At 42.1% G+C, this 22,598-nt stretch overlaps 1 protein-coding gene across 3 annotated transcripts in view; it reads right to left on the bottom strand.

Annotated features, from left to right (window-relative positions):
• Window positions 1–18,591: 18,591 nt before the first annotated feature.
• The window catches only part of bnc2 (basonuclin 2), a 550,218-nt gene continuing 546,211 nt past the window's right edge, over window positions 18,592–22,598 (bottom strand). For all 3 annotated transcript variants that reach the window (XM_052020463.1, XM_052020461.1, XM_052020462.1), the window contains one exon: window positions 18,592–22,449. In XM_052020463.1, the coding sequence (XP_051876423.1) occupies window positions 21,792–22,449 (658 nt within the window). In that variant the 3' untranslated portion in view covers window positions 18,592–21,791. The remainder of the gene's footprint in view (window positions 22,450–22,598) is intronic.

Raw genomic sequence — 22,598 nt, 5'->3', positions numbered from 1 at the left:
GTATGTCGAAGAAAGATATCCTTAAAGACAAAGAGATGTACTCACCATAACATAAAGCAGTCATCGATCCTCCAAATAGTTGAGGGACAAAATAAAACTACAAGAAAGGAAAAGACAAAACCTACTGTCGATCCCGGTGACTGGCAGAGATACAAAAAACAATAAAGGTGACAAAGATGAATGCAAACACTTTTTAACAAGGGGATTTTAAAATAAGCACAAACATTTTTTACGAAGTGTGTGGCCTGGATTGGTGTGTGCTCCATGACAACAGAAAAAAATGGAAGTCAATAATGTTGTAGGAAAACAGTTAACACCATATACCTTTCCTAACATAATTGCCCAATATAAATATTTAAATGTCTTCATAACCTGTGCAGAGTTTAATGTCAATGTGCTGTGGACTGCGAAGTGGACAGTTCATTTAGAGTTTGTCTGTTCTTCAGGTCCAAGGTTGGTCTGAAGTACACATAGGAGCCCTTACTGATTGACAGTATGACCACAGTCTCTAATTGAAACTGCAGAGTCCTTGGGAGCGTAACCTTTTCATTGCACTTTGGAGATTTTTTAAGATTGCTTTCTTCTGAATCGGCTTTAAACACAAACAACAGCAAGACCAAAGTGTGTCAGTAAAACTATGAAGGGGTTTGAAAGAGAAAATGTTTCTACTCTTGGGTGAAACCTTGTATATAGAATAGTCACTAATAAATTGAATAAGAACTTCAGATGAAGCGTCTTAACCTGGAGAGTAAAGTGGTTGAGACAAGGGCGGCACGGTAGCGTAGCGGTGAGCGCGATGCTATTACAGCGCCAGCGATCGGGGTTCGATTCGATTCCCGTCGCTGTCTGTATGGAGTTCATTTAAATGGAAGCTCAATGTGGACACGGGGATAAGGACATACTGATGGATGAGAAGAAAGGAGGTCAGAGGAGGCTCATGTGAAGAACAAACCTGTTGGCCTGAATGGCCTCTCTCTCTGCTGCAGATTCCGGGTCCTGATCCACCTAAAGCATCCCTGGTGCTGCGCTATCTCACTAGAAGTATAGCATAGTCTAACATTTTTCTCAACCATTGTTGGAATGTGCCAGCTTTGTATACAAAGGCAAATCTTTGGAGGCTGGGATTCTAAAATTAAAAGAGATAGTGCTAGGAATATCCAGCCTATCAGGTAGCACTTGTGGAGAGAGAAACAGAGTTAACATTTCAGGTTGATGACCTTTCATTAATGATATGAAATGTTTACTCTGTTTCTCTCTCTCTCTCTCTCTCTCTCTCTCTCTCTCTCTTTCTCTTTCTCTTTCTCTCTTTCTTTCTCTCTCCCTTTCTCCATAGATGCTGCCTGACCTGTTGAGTATCTCCAGCATGTTCAACTTTAATTGCCAATTATTTATGTCTATTGAGTCTCAAAAAAATTGACATTGAAAACTTATAATTGTAACCTGAGTATCCTGTGCAGGTTGGATGTTTCAAAAATTTCAGCATTGTATCACATGCAGTAGCGAAGTGATAATTAAACAACAAACTTTGGATTCCCCAAGTAATAAAACATTTGTTGCCCTATGCACTAATTAAGTCAGAGTGAGTGAGAGGTTTTTAAGTTGAATATTTTTGAGGAAACGTGATTTACTGTTGTTGAGTTTGAAGTTATCTTTGAAGTGGTGCTACTGGACTTAGAGATATAATGTAAATGAGAACAAACACAGAAAAGTCACAAATAAATTGAATAAGGAGTTCTGGAGAAGTGTCTTTATTCATGCCAGTGGAGGAGGAGGGAATGTGGGATTCAATCCCAGCAAATTGCAAAGCATTTAATTGGCCATCAGTGGCCAGTTGACAAGGGGGGCAGTGGGTGGGGGGAGATTAACATTACAAAATGGCATCAGCTCTGCAAACTGCTTCAGTGTGTTAGTGTGTTAGATTATCCACCTCAGACCCCATCAACATTTCCTCTCTCAAGCCAGCAGCTTGGAGGATCACTTTTTGTTTTGACACCCCCATTTGCTTTATTTGTCCATTACACTAGTGCCACAAAGAACTGATGCTCAGGATAGACTGTAAAATTGGTGAAAACGTCTTCCCTCGCTTCCAACAAGTTGGCATGTGACTTGAAATTAAGGTTGCATGTTTGAGGATAGACAAGGAGAGCTGAACATCCACTGCCAATTGTCTCTAGTCCAAGGCTCCAAATAAGATATGGAATTGCATGGCTGTTTTCAGATATAATTAGTCCAAATAGTTGTGAAGGTTTTTAACAAGTATATTTAGTTAATATTTCCAAAGGGAAATAATTACAAAGTTCTGGAAATGTTACAATGAATCTGATTAGTGATCTGGTGACATCCAAATGGCAGACTGGTATTGGTGTAAACAATTGTTTTTTTTAGCTAACTTGTGAAGCCAGAAACAAGATATGAGGCAGAAACACAAGAGACTGCAGATGCTGGAATCTGGAGCAACAAACAGTCTGCTGGAGGAATTCAACATGTTGAGCAGCACCTGTGGGAGGAAAGGAATTGTCAACGTTTTGGGTCAAAACTCTTCATCAGACTGAGACCAATATATGAGACGTGTTCTCTGTGCATCTGTGATCAGGGGAGTAACTGAAACTAGGAAATGGAAAGAGCAGATGACAGTGAAAAATATTGATATTGAGAAAGGCAGGGAGGATGCACAGGTAAAAGGTTGTGATATGAGCAATGAGTTGGAAGTAAAGAGGTAGAGACAAACCAAGGGAACAATGAAACAAAGATGTTTGAATCTGACTGAATAATGAGAGGAGAGGGAAGTAGAGTCAACTGTAACAGGCAGCCAAAACTATACATGGGGACAGATTATCAGAGGAAGACCCAGAATGACAGAATGACAGACTCTCAGCAAGTGCCCTCAACACTTAGATTCTTTGAAGGGTGGGGTGAAGGACAATTGTATTGTTGTTGAAAGCTTTAGTTGATATCTCAGTGAAATCAAAAACACTTGAAAGCCCCCACTCAGTTGTGCAGAAAATGACAGCATCTTCTGGCAGTACGAGGATATTTCAACACACCACAGCCCTGTTAAGTGACTTTTAGTGGTGAGCCAGCATGTTCATTCAAATCAGAGCTCAAAAAGTGTTCTATTTCATATGCTGAAAAACTAATGTCCTTTCTAATGAGCTGCAAGAACCAACACTATTCTTTTCAATACAGAAGGAACTAATCAGGTCAATTTGATGTGGAATTTCCGTGTATAATATGTACATGTAAACTGCCTTAAATTAAACTGAAACTATTCCTGACAGCACCTTTTGAAAAAAGGAGTCAGATAGGATTCCCAAAAAAAGCAGTCTAAATGTTGCCAAAAGTATTCAGCATGTACATTGTGAATTGAAAATATGCTTGTGGACTGTTTTACATAAAACTTTGCTTTCTGACTTTATAATGAGCCCAAAATTGGAACAAGCTGCCAGACTGGAATGAGTGTATGTACCAGCTAGGCTGTTGAGGTCAGTACAGGTCATTTCTTGTTGCAGCAGTGTTGCTGTCACGAAAGCTGACCTGTAAATTGTTTTTGTGTGATGTCACAATTGTGTAGCATGTCCTGCATCAATAATACAGACAAATTGAAGCCCTGCTTTGGTTTACTTTCTAATCAAACAAGTTTGTTATTTTCATTTCTATGTACTTGAATAAAATATGAATAAATAATTTGGATGAAAATGTAGGTGGTCTGATCAGTAACTTTGCAGATGACACAAAAAATGGTGAATCAATTGGAAATTTGGGAGAGAAATGACAGATGGAGCTTAATCTGGATAAGTGTGAGGTGATGCATTTTCGGAGGTCAAATGCAAAAGGAAAGTATCCTGTCAAAGTCAGGATGCTTAAGAGCACTGATGTACAGAGGTAGTAAGGATTATTCTGGAGTTATGAAATTATGGATAGCGTAATTATGGATTAATTAAAATGAGAACCAGTCTTCAGGAAATAAAACCTGTTCACAATTTAACTTCAAATGATACATTAAAGCTAGTGAAACCAATCATTTGGTGTGGGACATTCTGATTCTGTCTCTTTGAAACAATAGATGACAATAGATGAATATTCATGTTAATTGGTGGTCATTGAAAACTTTAGGATGAGATCAGGGAAGGCATTAAGTGGTCACCTCCTGTATTAATACGTCATTAAAGCTCATTCCTTGCCACTAATGTGCAGTTCAGGACAGGTCTGTTAATATTCTGGCTAGTTGTATATTCAGGGAGCCATCCCTCACCACTGTAACAAATTTTGGGTGTCTGAAGTTCGTGCTTAGAAGCTTTCAGACCAGCCACCACTATTGAATATTCAAAGCAGTTCTGCTTTTGGGATGTGCTTCCATTGTAAGTATGTAGTTCTGCAGTTACCTGTCTACATTCAAAATATTAAAGTTAAGTAGATGATTATAGCTGTTGAAACTGTAGTTACTCATTTATTATTGAGGATGCAACTAAGTACATCGATGAAGGGAGAGCAGTAGATGTAGTGTATATGGATTTCAGCAAGGCATTTGATAAGGTACCCCATGCAAAGCTTATGGAGAAGGTGAGGAAACTTGGGATCCAAGGGGACATTGCAGTGTGGATCCAGAACTGGCTGGCCCACAGAAGGCAAAGAGTGGTTGTTGAAGGGTCATATTCTGAGTGGAGGTCGGTGACCAGTGGTGTACCTCAGGGATCTGTACTGGGACCCTTACTCTTTGTGATTTTTATAAATGACCTGGATGAGGAAGTGGAGGGGTGGGTTAGTAAGTTTGCGGATGACACAAAGGTTGGGGGTGTTGTGGATAGTTTGGAGAGCTGTCAGAGGTTACAGAGGGACATAGATAGGATGCAGAGTTGGGCTGAGAAGTGGCAGATGCAGTTCAACTCAGGTAAGTGTGAAGTGGTTCATTTTGATAGGTCAAATATGTTGGCGGAATATAGTATTAATGGTAGGACTCTTGGCAGTGTGGAGGATCAGAGGGATCTTGGGGTCCGAGTCCATAGGACGCTCAAAGCGGCTGCGCAGGTTGACTGTGGTTAAGAAGGCATATGGTGTATTGTCCTTCATCGATCGGGGAATTGAATTTAGGAGCCGTGAGGTATTGTTGCAGCTATATAGGTCCCTGGTCAGACCCCACTTGGAGCATTGTGCTCAGTTCTGGTTGCCTCACTACAGGAAAGATGTGGAAGCCATAGAGAGGGTGCAGAGGAGATTTACAAGGATGCTGCCTGGAATGTGGAGCATGCCTTATGAAAGCAGGATGAGGGAACTCGGCCTTTTCTCCTCGGAGCGACGGAGGATGAGGGGGGACCTGATAGAGGTGTATAAGCTGATGAGAGGAATTGATCGGGTGAATAGTCAGAGGCTTTTCCCCAGGGCTGAAATGGTTGTCACAAGAGGACATAGGTTTAAGGTGCTGGGGAGTAGATATAGAGGAGATGTCAGAGGTAAGTTTTTTACTCAGAGAGTGGTGAGTGCGTGGCATGGGCTGCCGGAAACTGTGGTAGAGGCTGATATGATAGGGTCTTTCAAGAGACTGTTATATTGGTACATGAAACTGAGTAAAATAGAGGGCTGTGGGTAAGCCTAGTAATTTCTAGGGCACAGCTTTGTGGGCTGAAAGGCCTGAATTGTGCTGTAGTTTTTCTATGTTTCTATGTTTCTATATTGTCTTAATGTTTAAAAGGTATAAAACATTGTGTGAGGAGAGCAGAACTAGATTCTCTCCAGAAGATCTGCTGTTCTGAATTGAGTTTTATATCTCCCAGTTACAACTTCTGTGTGACTCAATTTAGTCAGTCATAGAGTCATAGAGTCATAGAGTACTACAGCACAGAAACAGACCTTTCGACCCATCTAGTTCATGCCGACCTGATCTTCCACCCAGTCCCATCTACCTGCAAGTGAACCATATCCCTCCAAACCCCTCCCATCCATGTATCTATCCAAACTTCCCTTAAATGTTACAATTGAACCACATCTACCACTTCCACTGGCAGCTCGTTCCACACTTGCACCACCCTCTAAGTAAAGAAGTTCCCCCTCAGATTCCCCTTACATATTTCACCTTTCACCCTAAACCTATGTCCTCCAGTTCTAGTCTCACCCAACCTGAGGGGAAAAAGCCTGTATGCTTTCACCTTATCTATACCCCTCATAATTTTGTGTACCTCCATAAGATCTCCCCTCATTCTCCTGCGCTCCAGGGAATAAAGTCCTAACCTATTCAACCTTTCCCTATAACTCAGGTCTTTAAGTCCCGGCAACATCCTTGTAAATTTTCTCTGCACTCTTTCAAGCTTCTTGATTTCTTTCCTGTAGGTAGATGACCAGAACGCCACACAATACTCTAAATTTGGCCTCAACAATGTCTTGTACAACTTAAGTACAGTCACAACATGTACAGAGGGATGTTGGGGTGCAAGTCCATAGCTCCCTGAAAGTGGCAACACAAGTGAATAGGGTGGTAAGGAAGGCATATGGCGTGCTTGCCTTCATCAGCTGGGGCATTGAAAATAAAAGCTGGGAAGTTATGATACAGCTGTATAAAACTTTGGGTAAGCCACATTTATAGTATTGCATGCAGTTCTGGTTGCCATATTACAGAAAGGATGTGGAGGCTTTGCAGAGGGTGCAGAAGAGGTTCATCAGGATGTTGCCTGGATTGGAGAATGTGAACTATAAGGAGAGGTTGTACAAATTTGGATTGTTTTCTCTGGCGTGTTGGAGGCTGAGGGGTAACCTGATAGAAGTATATAAAATTATGAGAGACCTCGATAGGGTAGATAGTCAGAGTCATATTCCCTGGATGGAAACATCAAATAGGTTTAAGGTGAGTGGGGAAGGTTTAAAGGAGAGTTACGAACAAAGTTTTTTACACAGATGGTGGTAGGTGCCTGGAATCTTTTGCCGGAGAAGTGGTAGAAGCAAATACAATAGCAACGTTTAAACAGCATATAAGCAGACACATGCATGGAATAGAGGGATATGGATCACGCAGACAAATGGGCTTAATTTAGATTGGCAGCTCGGTTGGTACAGCCATGGTGGGCTGAAGGACCCATTCCTGTGATGTACATTTTATGCTCTAACATGATGTACATTTTATGTCAAAGTACATAGAATATAGAACATAGAACACAGGAACAGGCCCTCCGGCCAACAATGTTGTGCCAAACTAATTAAACTAATGATGCCTGCACATGGTCCATAACCCTCCATCCTCTGCATATTCATGTGTCCGTCTAAGAACCTTTTAAATGCTTGTATTGTATGTGCCTTCACCACCATCCCTAACAGCACATCCCAGGTACCCACCACTTTCTGTGTAAAAAAAAACTTGCCCTGTACATCTTCTTTGAACTTAGCCCCTCTCACCTTAAATGCAAGTCCTCCAGTATTAGATATTTTAAGCTCGGAGAAAGGATACTGGCTGTCTTCCCTATCTATGCTTCTCATAATTTTATAAACTTCTGGCCAATCACGGTCAGATCCACCGACGTCACGCCGGTGTTCTTCTCTGACCACCGCCTCCTTCAGGCCTCCTGTCACCTACAGGAGGACCAGAAGGCAGGTAGGGGGACGTGGAAGTTGAACATCAAGCTGCTGACCCCAGAGAGCATGGAGGAACTAAAGAGGGAATATGCAGGTTGGAGAACCGTGAATCCCCTCTTTGACTCCCCTGTGCACTGGTGGGAAGCGACAAAGGTTCTTCATCCACAGAGGGGTCCAGAAAGCAAGGCAGAGTCAGAGGGAACTGTGCCAACTCCAGACAGACCTGCAGCAACTCCTCCTTCTGCAGTTGAGGGGGGTGGATGTGAGGGAGGAACTCCGAGAGGCAAAGACCCGGCAAGCCCAGCTCCACGCCTCCGAATCCTCCAAGATTATCTTCCAATCCAGGGTCCGCTCCGTGGAGCAGGATGAGAGGTGCTCACATTTCCTCTTCCAAAAGGTACACAGGGGGAGTTCTGTGATCCACAGCCTTAAAGAAGAGGACGGCTCAGTAACATCCTTGCAGATGGACATATTAAGGATCTGCAGATCGTTCTATGCCAGTCTGTACAACAAAAAGGCCTTCCTGTCCTCTATCATGGGGGTCTTAGATGACAGCAAGCGGGAGAGTCTGGACCAACCACTGACCCTGGAGGAGCTGACTGGCTCCGTCCGTTCCTTTGTTTTGAATAAAACTCCTGGAAGTGACAGCTTACCGGTGGAGTTGTACTCAGCTCTGTGGGACTGGATGGGCCCGGACTTGCTGGAACTGTACAATGCTATGCTTCTTTCTGGCAGCATGTCAGAATCCATGAGGAAGGACATCATTACCTTCAACTACAAGCAGAAGGGGGAGATGGCAGACATCAGAAATTGGAGACCCATCTCACTGTTGAATGTGGATTATAAGATCCTGTCCAAGGCCATTGCCAACAGGGTCAAGTCTGCTCTGGGACACCATTGTCTACGTGCAGGATGGAGGGGTGAACACCTGCCTGGTCAGCTTGGACCAGGAGAAGGCCTTCGACAGGATATCACACAACGTACATGTTGGACGTGCTCTCCAAAATGGGCTTTGGGGAGGGAATCAGGAATTGGATCCAACTGCTCTACACAGACATCAGTAGCGTAGTCCAAATCAATGGGTGGGAAACAGACAGCTTCCCCATTAAGTCTGCAGTCAGGCAGGGCTGCTGTCTTCCTGTCTTGTTCATGTGCTGCATAGAACCCTTTGCTGAATCCATCAGGAAGGATGAGAGCATCAGAGGGGTGACGTTGCCAGGCAGTGAGGGCACCCAGGTGAAAACCTCCTTGTACATGGACGACATCGCTGTCTTCTGCTTGGACCCAAGGTCAGTTCGCAGATTGATCAGCATCTGCGACCAGTTTGAGTTGGCATCAGGGGCCAGAGTTAACCGCACGAAGAGCAAGGCCATGCTCTTCAGCAACTGGCCCAACCCCTTCACCGTCAGGCCTTACTACTGGAAGGTGCTGGGGATCTGGTTCGGAGGAGCTGGGGTGTGCAACAAAATTGGCGGGAAAGGTTGGGGAAGGTGAAGCAGAGACTGGGACAGTGGGAACAGTGCTCTCTCTCAATAACTGGGGAGAAATTGGTCATCAGGTGTGAGGCGCTCTCAGGGCTGCTATACTTGGCGCAGGTGTGGCCTGTTCCTCGCTCCTCTGGCTCGAAAATCACCCGTGCCATCTTTCGGTTCATCTGGGAATCCAAGATGGAGTGGGTCCGAAGGGTCACCATGCACAAGTCCCTGGACAATGGGGGCAAAAGTGTCCCCAATGTCACCCTCATCCTGATGACCACCTTTGTCTGCGGTTGCGTCAGGCTGTGTGTGGAACCAAAGTACGTAGGCACCAAGTGTCACCACGTGCCAAGGTTCTACCTGTCCCTGGTGTTGCAAAGGATGGGCCTGGCCCTGTTGCCGTGTAATGCCCTAGTCAGCTGGACATTGCCACATGACCTGACCTTCGTGGAAAAGTTTTTCCAGACCAACAGCTTTGACCACAAGTTCATCAGGCAGTGGTCAGCACGGAACATCCTGCAGATAATGCAGGAGAAGGACTCGATGGATACTGTGGGGTGGTTCCCTGAGCAGACTGTCCAGACCATCTGGCAGAATGCCTCATCACCAGAACTCACCAACAAGCACCAAGACCTTGCTCGGCTGGCGATGAGGTGCCCTCCCTGTCAGACCCTTTCTGCATGGTCGAAACATCAGTTCAAGTGCGCGCTGCCCCGGGAGGACTGCGCTGGCGACGAGACGGTCGCCCACCTCTTTGCGGGCTGTGGGTTTGCGAGGAGGGTGTGGCGAAAGATGCAAGGGTCCTTGTCATGGTTCATCCCCAACAGCTATGTAACAGAGGATTCTCTGATCTACAGGCTGTTCCCGGGGACACACACAGAGACAGACATCAACTGCTGCTGGAAGGTCATCAACTTGGTGAAAGACGCCCTTTGGTCTGCCCGAAACTTGTTGGAGTTCCAGCACTGCGAGATGTCCGTAGGGGAATGCTGTTGACTGGCACATTCCAGGCTGCAGGAGTACGTGCTGAGGGACGCACTGAAGCTGGGTGCAGCCAACGCAAGGGCTCGGTGGGGAAGGACTACAGTTTAGGGTTCTTCTTCTACTGGAGAGGGAAGGGCGGGGTCAGGCGAGAAAGCCCCTTAAATATTGTAAATATGGGATTGGGGTAGCCCCCCAGGGAGCCACATGAGTAGCATCGGTGCTGTGTTTTTTATATAAAAAGGTAACACTAATGATGGATCCATACCTGAATGCAAAGGTTTGCACTGTTTTATTGTTGTATATAGTTTGTTTTTTATGATGAATAAAGTTTATTTTGGAATAATAAAAAATAAACTTCTATCAGGTCTCTTCTCAGCCTCCGACTCTCCAGAAAAAAAGCAACCTAAGTTTGTCCAACCTCCCCTTATCGCACATGTCCTCTAATCATCATCTTGCTAAACATCCAGCACCCTCTCCAAAGTCTCCACATCCTTCCTGTAATGGGGCGACCAGAATTGAATGCAATCCTCTAATGGCGGCCTAATTAGAGTTTTATATAGCATATAAAATGCTATATAAAACTGCAGCGTATCTTCCTGACTCTTGATCTCAGTGCCTTGACTAATAAAGGCAAGCTTGCCATACACCTTCTTTACCACCCAATCAACCTGTGCAGCCACTTTCAGGGAGCTACGGACTTGGACCCCAGGATCCCTCTGTACATTCACGTTGTTAAGGGTCCAGCCAATAACTGTGTATTTTTCCTTTACATTTGAAGTCCCAAAGTGCAACACCTCACACTTACCTGGATTAAACTCCATCTGCCATTTCTCTGCCTATATCTGTAACAGATCTATATCCCACTGTATCGTTTGGCAATCGTCTACACTATCCACAATGTCACCAATCTTTGTGTCATCTGCAAACTTACTAACCCACCCATCCACATTTTCATTCAAGTTATCTAAATCTATCACAAACAGCAGAGGTCCCAGTATGTATCCCTGAAAAACACCACTAATCACAGACCTCCAGCAGGAATAAGTCCCATCGACCACTACTATCTGTCTTCTACGGGCAAGCCAATTCTGAATCCAAACAGACAAGTCACCGTGGATTCCTTGCATCTTAATCTTCTGGATGAGCCTACCACAAGGTACCTTGTTGAATGCCTTGCTAAAGTTCATGTAGACAACATCCACAGCTCTCCCTTCATCGAATGCTTTCATCACTTCTTAAAAAACTCAATTAAGTTAGTAAGAAATGACTTACCCTGCACAAAGCTATGCTGACTGTCCCTAATAAGGCCATGGTTTTCCAAATGCTCATAAATCCTATCCTCTCCAGTGTCTTCCTTGTCACTGACATGAGACTCACCAGTCTAATTTACAGCACTATCCTTATTTCTCTTTTTGAACGAAGGAACAATATTAGCTACCTGCCAGTCCTCCGGGACCTCGCCTGTGGCTAGAGAAGACACGAAGATCTTGGTCAAGGCCCCAGCAATCTCATCTCTTGCTTCTCTCAATAACCTGGGGAATATCCCATCAGGACCTGGGGACTTGTCCACGTTAATGTTGATTAAGAGACCCAACACGACCTCTTCTTTTATGGCAAAATGCTCTAGCATATCAGCACACACCACACTGATCTCACTGTCCTCCGCATCCTTCTCCTTGGTAAATACCAACACAAAGTACTCATTTAGGACCTCGCCCATATCCTCTGCCTCTAAGCATAGTACTCTCTGCAGTTGGTCTTTAAACAACCTTCACTTTTCAAATGTAGCTCCTACCTAGTACTCTCATAATTTGCCCTCCCTTAATGTAATGCTTTCCTGCAAGGTCTATACTTATCCTTATTCATAATGATCTTAAAACGTAAGAAGTTGTGATCACTGTTCCCTCAATGTGCCCCCACTGAAAGGTCAGTCACCTGGCCAGGCCCCTTTCCCAATACAAGGCCCAGTATGGCCCTTCTTCTGGTTGGATGATCCTTTACCCTTGAGTGGTCCTACCCTCTCCCTAGTTATCTTCTTGCTCTTTATGTATGTATAAAATATCTTGGTATTCTCTTTAATCCTTCTTTTAAGGACTTTTCACGGCTCCTCCTGGCTCTCCTAATCCCCTTCTGGATTTCTTTTCTAGCTTCTTTATATTCCTGAAGGCCCTGTTTGATTTTAGTTTTCTAATTTAATAATTAGTTTTATGCTTTCTTTTTCTTCTTGACTAAATTCACAACCTCTCTCATCATCCAAGGTTCCCTTACCTTGCCATCCTTGTCCTTCCTTCTTGCTGGAACATACCAGTCCTGTACTCTCTGCAGTTGGTCTTTAAACAACCTTCACTTGTCAAATGTAGCTCCTACCTAGTACTCTCATAATTTGCCCTCCCTCAATGTAATGCTTTCCCGCAAGGTCTATACTTATCCTTATTCATAGCGATCTTAAAACTTAAGAAGTTGTGATCACTGTTCCTTCAATGTGCCCCCACTAAAAGGTCAGTCACCTGGCCAGGCCCATTTCCCAACACAAGGTCCAGTATGGCCCTTCTTCTGGTTGGACGATCCACATACTGTTTTAAGAAACTCTCTTGACTACACCTAACAAATTCTACCCCACATAATCCTCTTGAACTAATGAGGTCCCAGTCTATATTGGGGAAGTTGAAGACAACCTTGTTGTTTTTGCACCTTTCCCTAATCTGTTTGCATATATCTTCCTCAATATCCCAAAGGCTAGTGGAGAATCTATAATATAATCCCGTCAGTAGCTGATGAACAATGATGAAACATCTTGTCCATCTCCTTCCTCAAGATCCTCCTAAGGCCTTGGTCCTCTAATATTATCCGCTGTGGTTCTGTGTGAATTTTTCCTGTTTATGCTTTGACAAAGGTTTGGGCATAGGTTAGGGTGAGAGGAGAGAGATTTAACAGGAACATGAGGGGCAAATTTTTCACCCAGAGGGTGGTCTGTATGTGGAATGAGCTGCCAGAGGAAATGGTTGAGGTAGGTATACTAACAACATCTAAAATATTCTTGGACAGGTACATGGATAGGAAAGGTTTAGAGGAATATGGGCCCAATGTGGGCACATGAGACTAGCTTAGATGGATGCCTTGGTCAGCATGGCCCAGTTGGGCCTAAGGGCCTGTTCTTATGCTGTTTGACTCTATTAGTCAATATAATGCTCTTATAATATTGAGGTGCATCTGTACATTAGAGGTGATAAGTGCTTGACAAATTTTGTTTTTAATTATATTGGAACTTCCATATTTTTCTCTCTGTAATGAGGATGTACTCCTTGATCCTTTACAGAATAACCTTAAATCTGAACTGAAGTCATTGGGATCACATTCAGCAACCCTGCCAATGTTTCATGAAGATTAATTAGAACTTATCACAAACTGGAAAGATTGTGTATTTATCATCCAGCTTCAGATCATTTCATCCCTCCATAAACCAAATTCACAAAATTCATTCAATAACATTTGAACCAAAACTGTACACTGGCCTATAAAGTTGTCAACATTTCAGCATATCCTAGATTTAAGTTCCACCATTATCTCTTAAACCAATCTATCTTATGCACTCTCAGATGCTTCTACATAGTGATATTTCAAATTTGTTTATCACCTGACCAAAGTAGCTTCAATGCTAAATCTCATTTTGCAGAAGTTAGACTTACAGACTGAAAGATTTTAATTGGAATATTGGAAATGACTTGGAAGGAGGAATCAAGGAGAAAGGTAAAAGGAAGCCAGCATGCATCCGATGTTTGTTCAGTTCTTGCCTTCTGATTTCATTTAGTTTGAGAATCAGCCCTCAGTGATTAAGCCCAGCAATCTAACATGTGTCAGTGAATATACTGAGATAACTTAGGTTTTGAAATGTGTGTACGGCTTTCTGGGTTGAATGGAGCACAGTTAGGTTGAAGGAACATTCCCCATTTTTATTAAAGAAAAGGACACATTTGCCAGTGACTGATAAATCTTTAATATAAAAAATTGTACAAGAATTCTGATACAAATTACAAGAGGTATTTGGACAAAATATGAATAAGATTCCATTTACATCCCAAACCCTTATGCATTTAATGCAAAAACCAGAGACAGTATATAGTACAGAAATACAAGGGAACAATTACAAATAAAAAGAGGACTCCTCTTTTCCAAACTACTAAATGGAAAAACTTGTTTTGTTTTCAGTACATACAGTATTTATGAAACTACCAATGTCACGATTAGTAGATCAAAGTGAAGCAGGCTTTTCAATTCCCCAGGTACAGCAATACTTTGTAGAGCAGACTGTGGTTATTCAAGCGTTATAGCAGTGCATTAACTTTCACATACAAGAAAGCAAACAAATTGAAAACATAATTAAAAAGAGAGAATTACAACAAAAAGTTCTTGGAAAGGAAGCATTGGTACTTTTGAATTGTATTATTTTTAGGAAAGTACTGTCACAGTTCTTAAATTGCAGCCAATAGATTGTCTTTATCACCACCTTGTCCAAAATTTCACTATTTATTAGAAATTAAAATTTGAGGAAGTGTTTTAGTCCATCACAGCTGTGAGCACATCAATCCAGGGAACCATTATCCTAAAATACATAATTACTTGCCTACAAAATAATTGCACTAGATTCATAATTATGTGATATATCTGACAAATACTTAATGATACAATGTGTAAAATACAGTTTGATATTTAGTTTTATGTCTCTTTTTCAAAGTTTGCTTTTTTCTAAGTATGGTACCCAAAATTCTGAGGAATCTGGTGTTTGTTGGGTCATCCATTAAGGAACTGAAAGATATTACTCTATAATTTCAGGTTAGTGGAACAAAGCACAGGAGGTGAGTGCAATCATTAAACTGTGATTCCAGACTGTCTTTGTTTTAGTTACTGGAAGGCAATTTAGCTCCTCAAAAACTTGATAGCTTTCCATTCAATGGAAATAAGACTACTGATATAGCAGAAACATTTCTGGGATCAGGTGGGGTCACACTGGGTGAGTGTAAACTCTGCCTTATGCTCGGTAGCTTTGAGCCTTTGCCTGCACAAAGTGGGAAGAATAACGTTGCGGATCTCATTATACCAAATAGTTAATGTACCATCATCTTAATCCAGATATGGAATTAATGTAAGTCAATGACAGATTTCCACTCAGGATTTAGAAGCCCTCAGTGTTATCAATAGGTCAATCTGAATTGCCAGGGAACAGGTACTCAGCCCAGAGACACTACACTAGGACAACTCTCAAGTCAAATGAAGCATTTAATTTGTAAAAAAAATTCCTAGAAACTTGCAATTTCAGTTTCAGTATCTTCTGCTAGGACTCCTGCAACTCAGTTTATCTTGTGGGCACCCACTTCCAACCCATTTCTGCTTTGCCTGACACACCCTTCACACCCACGTCGCCCAGGTAGGCCCAGCAAGGGCTAGCTGCCCGAACTATGCTCCACAGTGGACATGCAATGCCTGAACAGCCTATCAATCTGAACTCAAAAGTCTCTTCAGCTCCACAGTCAACTCAGGGCTGTCAGTTGCATTTCTCTGCAGTGTCTTTGCTTAACAAGTCATTTTTTTCCTGTCTGTCTGCTTGCAGGTTGGGTGGCCCTGGGCTCTGGCTCCCAAACTCAGAGCTGGGATCTCAGATCATGGCTTGCATGGTGCAAACATGCATCAGTGACCTTTACGGACCACCTGAGATCCTGTACTCAATTTTTCTTTCACCTATAATAAACAGGCAATTACACTTCCTCTTACACTTTATGGCCACATGCTGAACTTAAGTGTACACTATTTATCTATGTCCCTGTGGGGTTTGATTGTTAGAGCAAAGGGGAGGGGAGGAGGGATATGCTGGTAATGTGTCAGAATCTTGGCATCAACATTCGCATTTTTCAAGGCGTTAAAGTGACATGTGAATATTTAGACTTAGGACTGCATGACAAGAAACACTAAGTACCTTCAATGTTCCAGCATCGTATTCCCCCAGTTTGTTCAGTACATGCTCCTGTTAAATGCACACTACATAACCAGCCCCTTCTCATTAGAGCACTGGTCCTTTTAACACTAGCTTGTTAGATCGTCAATAAAAAACACACACCCACAACACTGAAAGGAATTGGCTGCTGGGAGCAGCAACTAAAAGTCCAACAATGCTCTTTGGCAAATTGACCAAAGTGAAAGATTTTGTGCAAATATAAAAATAACACAAGCAAATTTTAAAAGAAAACACACCTTTTAAGCACCAAATTGAAAGAAAAACTGAAAGGTGAATTTGTTTTCTATGCAAAGGGAAAAAACATCTGTAATTGTTTAATTGAACAGTGAAATAATTAAGTGTTTAAGAAATACATTGGTGTTGCTGAGTTTCACCTTACAAAGTAGGTAAAATGAACTTGACACTGATTCTATCAGACATGCACTCGCACACATATAAACACACACACACACCAACGGTTTGGCTGCACGCAGAGCTTAATAAAAGGCAGACTTCATACAATACTGTGTGGTAACTAATGCAGTTAGTGTTATCCAGAGCTCTAAGGTTGCATAACAAGGTAATAGCATAATGGAAAGAAATTATTTTGGGAGGAGGAAAGGAGAAGGAGGAAAATCTCCTTTCTTGCTGCATTATAGAGAATGCCAAATATGAACTAGGTTGCCGCTAATGTTCTTTCAATCGGGCCCTCGCCAGTCAAAATAATTTCGCAATCCTGACTGTGAAAGGTACTAGTGCCTTGTTAAGATCCTATTTTTTTATCCAATAGAAAATGTTTTCATTTCCAATTGTTCTATATATACATATAAAAAGGAATCTCAAACAAACCCACTCTCTCCTGTAAGTCCGAGGTCAGGCAGAAAAAACCTGCTGGTTTTAAGACTAAGTTTGCATGTCATCAGCTAAGACTGTAATAGTTAGATTTCTGAGAATTGAAGTCAGGATTTTGTACCAGCCTCCTCTGGCAGTAGTTCATAGTTCAAAGTCTCACCAAGATTGAGAGTTCCTGTACAATGTGGTCCAGCCCCACTCTCATTGTTTGTAAACCTTTTATATTCAGTCATCTCTTCACTTACACAACCATCCTTCGTTTCAAGTAGTTTCCCTTTGCACAATTACTCAGATAAGTCAGAATTTATTCCATATTTCATTGAATTGTGGAATAGTACAGTATAAAAGGAAGCATTTGGTCCATACCAGCTCTCTTGAACAGCAATCCAGCTAGTGCAATATTGCTGTTCCCTCCTCGTTATCCCTCCAATTTATTAGTTCTTAATCAATTCCCTATTAAGAAAATATTGAGTCTGTATCCACCGCTTTATCAGGCCATGCATTCCAAAATCTAATATACATTGCTTAAAATTGTTTATTTGTATTATTAAGATTACATTGGGGCTTTGAAAGTCAAAATACTATGAATTTGTGAAGTCCTTGTGTTCTTTTGTCTAAGGAAGTCTTTCTGCATTTTCAAGTCAGTTTCAAGGCTTTTATACTACACTTATAACATTTCCTAATAAAAAGTTTTGTTACTTCATACTTCAGTTCGATACTGGATCTTGCATGCTTTAAACGTTCGTGAAACATAGGTTTCAATCTACAACACTCATTAATTGTAACACTGTTTGCCATACCACAAATTCCAAGAAATAACGTTTCCTTTTGGCTCCATCATTAAGGAAGGAATGTTCTGAAACCACTCTCTCTACCTATTGGAATGTAAGGTTTCTGAGAGAGAGCAGTGCAGACACAGCTCTACGAGTTATCCTAACGTGACCAAAACTCATCACATTGTGATAATTGAACTCCTGGAGAATGACCCTGAACCTCTACATCATCCAAAAGACTCCATCTGTTACGGAGGGTTGTATGTGCGAAACTTTCATTCTGCAAGTTTCTTGGTACTTGGTTCATTCAGGGTCTGAAGGGTTCAGAATTTTGATTTCAGACAAAACATTTGTCCCCAGTATTTAAGCATTTGTTACCCTGGCAACTCGTAGAAACAGGGATTGTTTTCTCCAGATTACGATCTTCAGAACCTGTGCAAAGTCAACAGTAATGTTGAAATCTGTAAAATTGTAATATATTAGTCTCTTTAGTGTTGTTCTTCACTACAGAGTGAGCTGGTCTCATTGGGGGCTGTCTGTTAGAATTGAAAGGACCTTCTGTAGTGGGAACACCCTAGTTTAAAAAAAGTGACTAACAAAGGAAAGAGTATAAAATGACGCATATCACCGTGTAGCATCGAAAGTGCATGACTGGATTCATGTACTAGTACCTTAGTCACACTATTTGATTTCTCTGAGAGGGTGGAAGCATGCTAGCGGTCTATCTTGCTACTTCTAGCAAATAGTTAAATGAGCTGTGTTTCATTTTAGTTTTTAAAAATGATGGGAAACATAAAGAAAAAAGGAAAGGAAGGAGCTTGTAAAGCAAAAATAAACAACCCAAATGCCCAGCGAACAATGTCTTACCTTCAGTCTCCTCACCTTCAATAACAGGAGCCCTCCCTTCCCCCACCCTCCCCACCCTCCCCATCCCAGCAAGATTTTACACAAAGACAGAACAAAAAAAGCTAACAACCATCAATAATATGTAATACTGATGAGCCAAAGGCCTTTCTTAAAGTTTATTGAAGAAGATATGTTAGTTGGTGTTGTGGAAGCCCCTTCAAGTCCAGTTTCCCTGATCATCATTGGCGATATACCTGCTCTATATTCCTTTAAACCAATTTGCAAGAATTTCAGTTCAATAACTATCATTACTTCTAAATTGAATTAGCATTTCTTTTAAAATGTGCTCTACCTTCAAGGTGATGTTATCCAGGGAAACTAAATGTCAGAGATACAAGTTGTTAATAAGGAGGGCAATTGTCTTAAAGATTTACATTCAATGTAAATTAGAATTGGGATGCAAGTCACCAAGAAGGATGATTGAAATGGGCAATATCAATTAGTTAAAGACAACTGATATATGTCTTTAGTGAGAAATTGGGAAGTTAGGTAAGAGGTTGGATAAGCAAGGTAAGAGTCAGGAACATCAGGTGAGGTAGGTAGGGTGGGAGGACTTGATAGACATCAAATGAAGGCCCCAAATTTGTTGGACCAATGACCTTGAAACGACTCTAAAAGTAAGTCCTCTGACCTAATTGGCTATTTCCAGCCTTTGGAAAGGGAACCTGAACACTGGTATCTGCTCTACCCTGATGTATTCACTTGGAGATAGAACCAAAGTGAACTTTTTGTTTTACTTATCATCCGTCTCAGCCACGCACTTGTTAACCTGAATTTGACCGACTCAGTTGCTCTCCTGGCTGGCTCCTTTGTTCTACCCTTCACAAACCTGAGGTATCCAAAACTGCACTGCCCACCCCTCAACTGGCACAATCATTTCATCCATCACTATATGTTTGCAGACCTAAGCTGACTCTGTTAAACAATGCCTAAATTTATTTCTTTTTATTTCCAAATCCCTCCATGGTGTGTCCCGTTCTTACCTCTAATCCCCCACGGATTTCTAATCCTGTAAAATGTCTGCAGTGGTCTAACTCTACTCTCTTAGTCACTGCTAAACTTAAATGTTCCATCACTTGTGTTTGTGCTCAAACTCTGGATTTTCCTCCCTTAACCTTTCTATCTCTTCCCCTCTCTCTTCCTGGAAGTCAACCTTTGAAACCTACCCTTTATAGCCCAAGCCTTTATTCACCTGGCCTGATATCCCTTAACTGGCTTAAGTGTTAAATTTTGACTGATAACTTTCCTGTGAAGCCCTTTGGTATTGTTCCTTATGTTAAAGGTGATAGAGAAATATAAGTTGTTGTTATTTGGGTGAATTTGGGTATTACTCAGAATATCCCAACCATCAAGTGTTTGTAGTTAAATGTTTCAACAATGCTGTTCAATGGTTGATTCTGGACCATCTTCTTGAAAGTTTTATTTATTTGTTGAAAATGGGCAGGCTGTAGTTTTAAATTTTGAAGTGAGAACAACCATTATCCAGAGATCTAGCTGCCAACTTGCCTTGTCATTGGCAATCCAGTATTAGAATTTAGGGCAGAGATACATTCTCTCATTAGATTTTCAGGTATGCTCCATTTTAGATACGTATGGCATCGATTAGTCAAATTGAGCAAATCCTCATAAATAAATGACCAGGCAGCTTGTACTGATTGGCACGAGTTTATGACTCTATCTGTATCATTCACATCCTATAAACTGAACAAGGGTTTTGTGGTGTATCAAAGGAATGTAATGAACCTCACATTCTCATGTGAATCTGTCCCAGACAGCCATACCGACCAGAGGGTGTGAAAGTATCATGTCATTGTGATTACCGATCTCAGCTCTTCCTTCCATAGAGAAAAAAGCCCAACACAATTCTGTCTGGAAGAGGCAAGAAGCACTGGCTTCAACAGAAGGTTCTTAAATAATGGCTTGAAGTAACTCTTAAATAGTCAAGTTAACAATCAGATGCATGAGAATCTCTGCCTTTCAGGCATCTATTAATCAGAATATTGTGAAATACTTTCCTCTAAAACCTGCACACAAACTGTTCCTATGATCTTCTGACAGTGAAAACATATTAATGTGGCATCTTTAACAATGTAAAATATCATAAGGTACTTCACAGGAGTGTGATAAGACACATTTTGAGACACATATGGTGATATGGGGTCACTGTGGTGGGTTTTAAATAACTTATAATATACCTCCTATAAATAAAATATGGGAGGAAAAAAGGGGCAGAATGGTTTGTGGAGGGAGGAGAGCCTGGAGCCTCAGAGAATCAGGGAATGTGCTAGCATGGTGGTGGGGAGGGGTGAGGAGGGCAGGGAGCAGAATTGGAGAAGGGCAGAGAACTCAGAGCATTCTGGGCTAGAAGAGATTGTGGGCCAGGAGACAGGGGATTGTTGTGGAATATACATGTATCTTAATTTATAAATAGGGGCGAAGTGGTGACTGATAGACCGACTGGTGAGTGTAACAATTTGGAACATTGGAAGAGGAGAAGGCCATTTGGCACTTTGAGTCTGTTTCCCTATTCAGTTGGATCGTAGCTGATCTGTATCTCAACTCCATCTATCCACCTTGGTTACAATTATCCAACAATGGTTTATCAATCTCCGTTTTGCAATATATGTTGAGCCCCAGAGGTACAAAAGATTGTAATTTCTATTTCCTCCTTTTTCAGGAAGAGTTTCCTGACATCAGCCTTGAAAGGCCTGGCTCAAATTTCAAGATTGCGCCCTGCAACAAATGAAAAGCACAAGGCATCAATTGCCCAAATCTGTGCAGATAAAAATTACACTGATCCCAAATCTGACAGTTAAAAGAGGATATTAATTTTGTTTCTAAATTCCATGTTTATAACTTTAAAGGACTATTTCACAAATTAGAAATGTGATAGAAAGAGGGCCTTGGCTTATCAGGATGACAGTAGAATCAATTGACATCATTGGCCTTTTAAGGGCATAGTTTGTACAAAAGAAGCTGCCATGCTCAATCAAAGTTTCTTTCAAAAGCTGACAAGTAGTTAAGTTCACAAAGACAACAAGAAGGTACTTTTTTCTGCAGGCAACAGTCACAGATAGTTTATACTGTCTCTTTGGAGATGAATTAAGCATGAGCATTTCAATGTGACCTGGGGTTTCCATCTACTGAGCTCCAAACAATGCTCCTTGTGTCTGAACCCCAGGTCAGAGGGCAAAACGGCGAAGAAAGCACCTGATGTCAAAAAGGCTCAGCAGATCAGGTCACCTGGTGCAGAGACCTGCATTAGTCAATGGAGGCAAAGGGAATGTTCTTGTGTAGATTAGGGTTCTGGCTGTGCCTGTTTCGGCTCCGCAGGGAGGAGAACATCATGTTGCAACCAGGAACCTTGCACTTGTGCATTTCACGAAGATGGACTGTCTTGTAGTGAACCCTCAACGTCCCCTTGTTGCTGTACATTTTGTGGCAGATAATGCACATGATCCCACCATTGCTGGTTGATGCTGCTTGCAATATCGAGGCCTCTAGGGCTTCGTGACTGGAACCAGCAGCTTGGGACTGAACCTCTGCTCTGTGGATGGATTCACCACTGTCGCTGGCCCCATCTATCTCATCCAGCAGGATCCCCTCATCACTTCCCACCTCTGATTCACGTGATGAGTGGATACTGCTGCTGGATTGGATGCTGGAAGTGGTGCTGAGGTCCAGCACCATATAATCATCCGGTGTGACCCTTGTGTAACCATTGGTGTGGGAATCTTCTGTCCCTGCTGGTGAACTGGCTTCGTCCCTCATATCCAGCCCAATTCCATGGTGCCCACCATAGATCTTGGCCAAAAATTCCTCACGGAGGTCCTTGGCAAGTGGTGGAGCTGGATCCATCCCCATTTCATCCAGTTCCTTGGTCAGTAGCTTACGATGAAGATTAATGTTGGCACTGTGTCTGGAAACAGCAAGAAGGGGCTGTGGTCAGTACATTATATGTTCAAAGTAGTCCTGAAGCTCTAACCTGCCCCAGAACACAGACATCAAAATTTGCAATTGTCACAGACACCAAAAATTCCCTGATGAACCCCACCCTGATTTTTCACC

The sequence above is a fragment of the Pristis pectinata genome, chromosome 7, assembly GCF_009764475.1.
Source record: "Pristis pectinata isolate sPriPec2 chromosome 7, sPriPec2.1.pri, whole genome shotgun sequence".
NCBI classification, from domain to species: Eukaryota; Metazoa; Chordata; class Chondrichthyes; order Rhinopristiformes; family Pristidae; genus Pristis; species Pristis pectinata.
The sequence above is the reverse complement of the archived record's forward strand: the minus strand, read 5'-3'. Positions and strand labels throughout refer to the sequence as shown.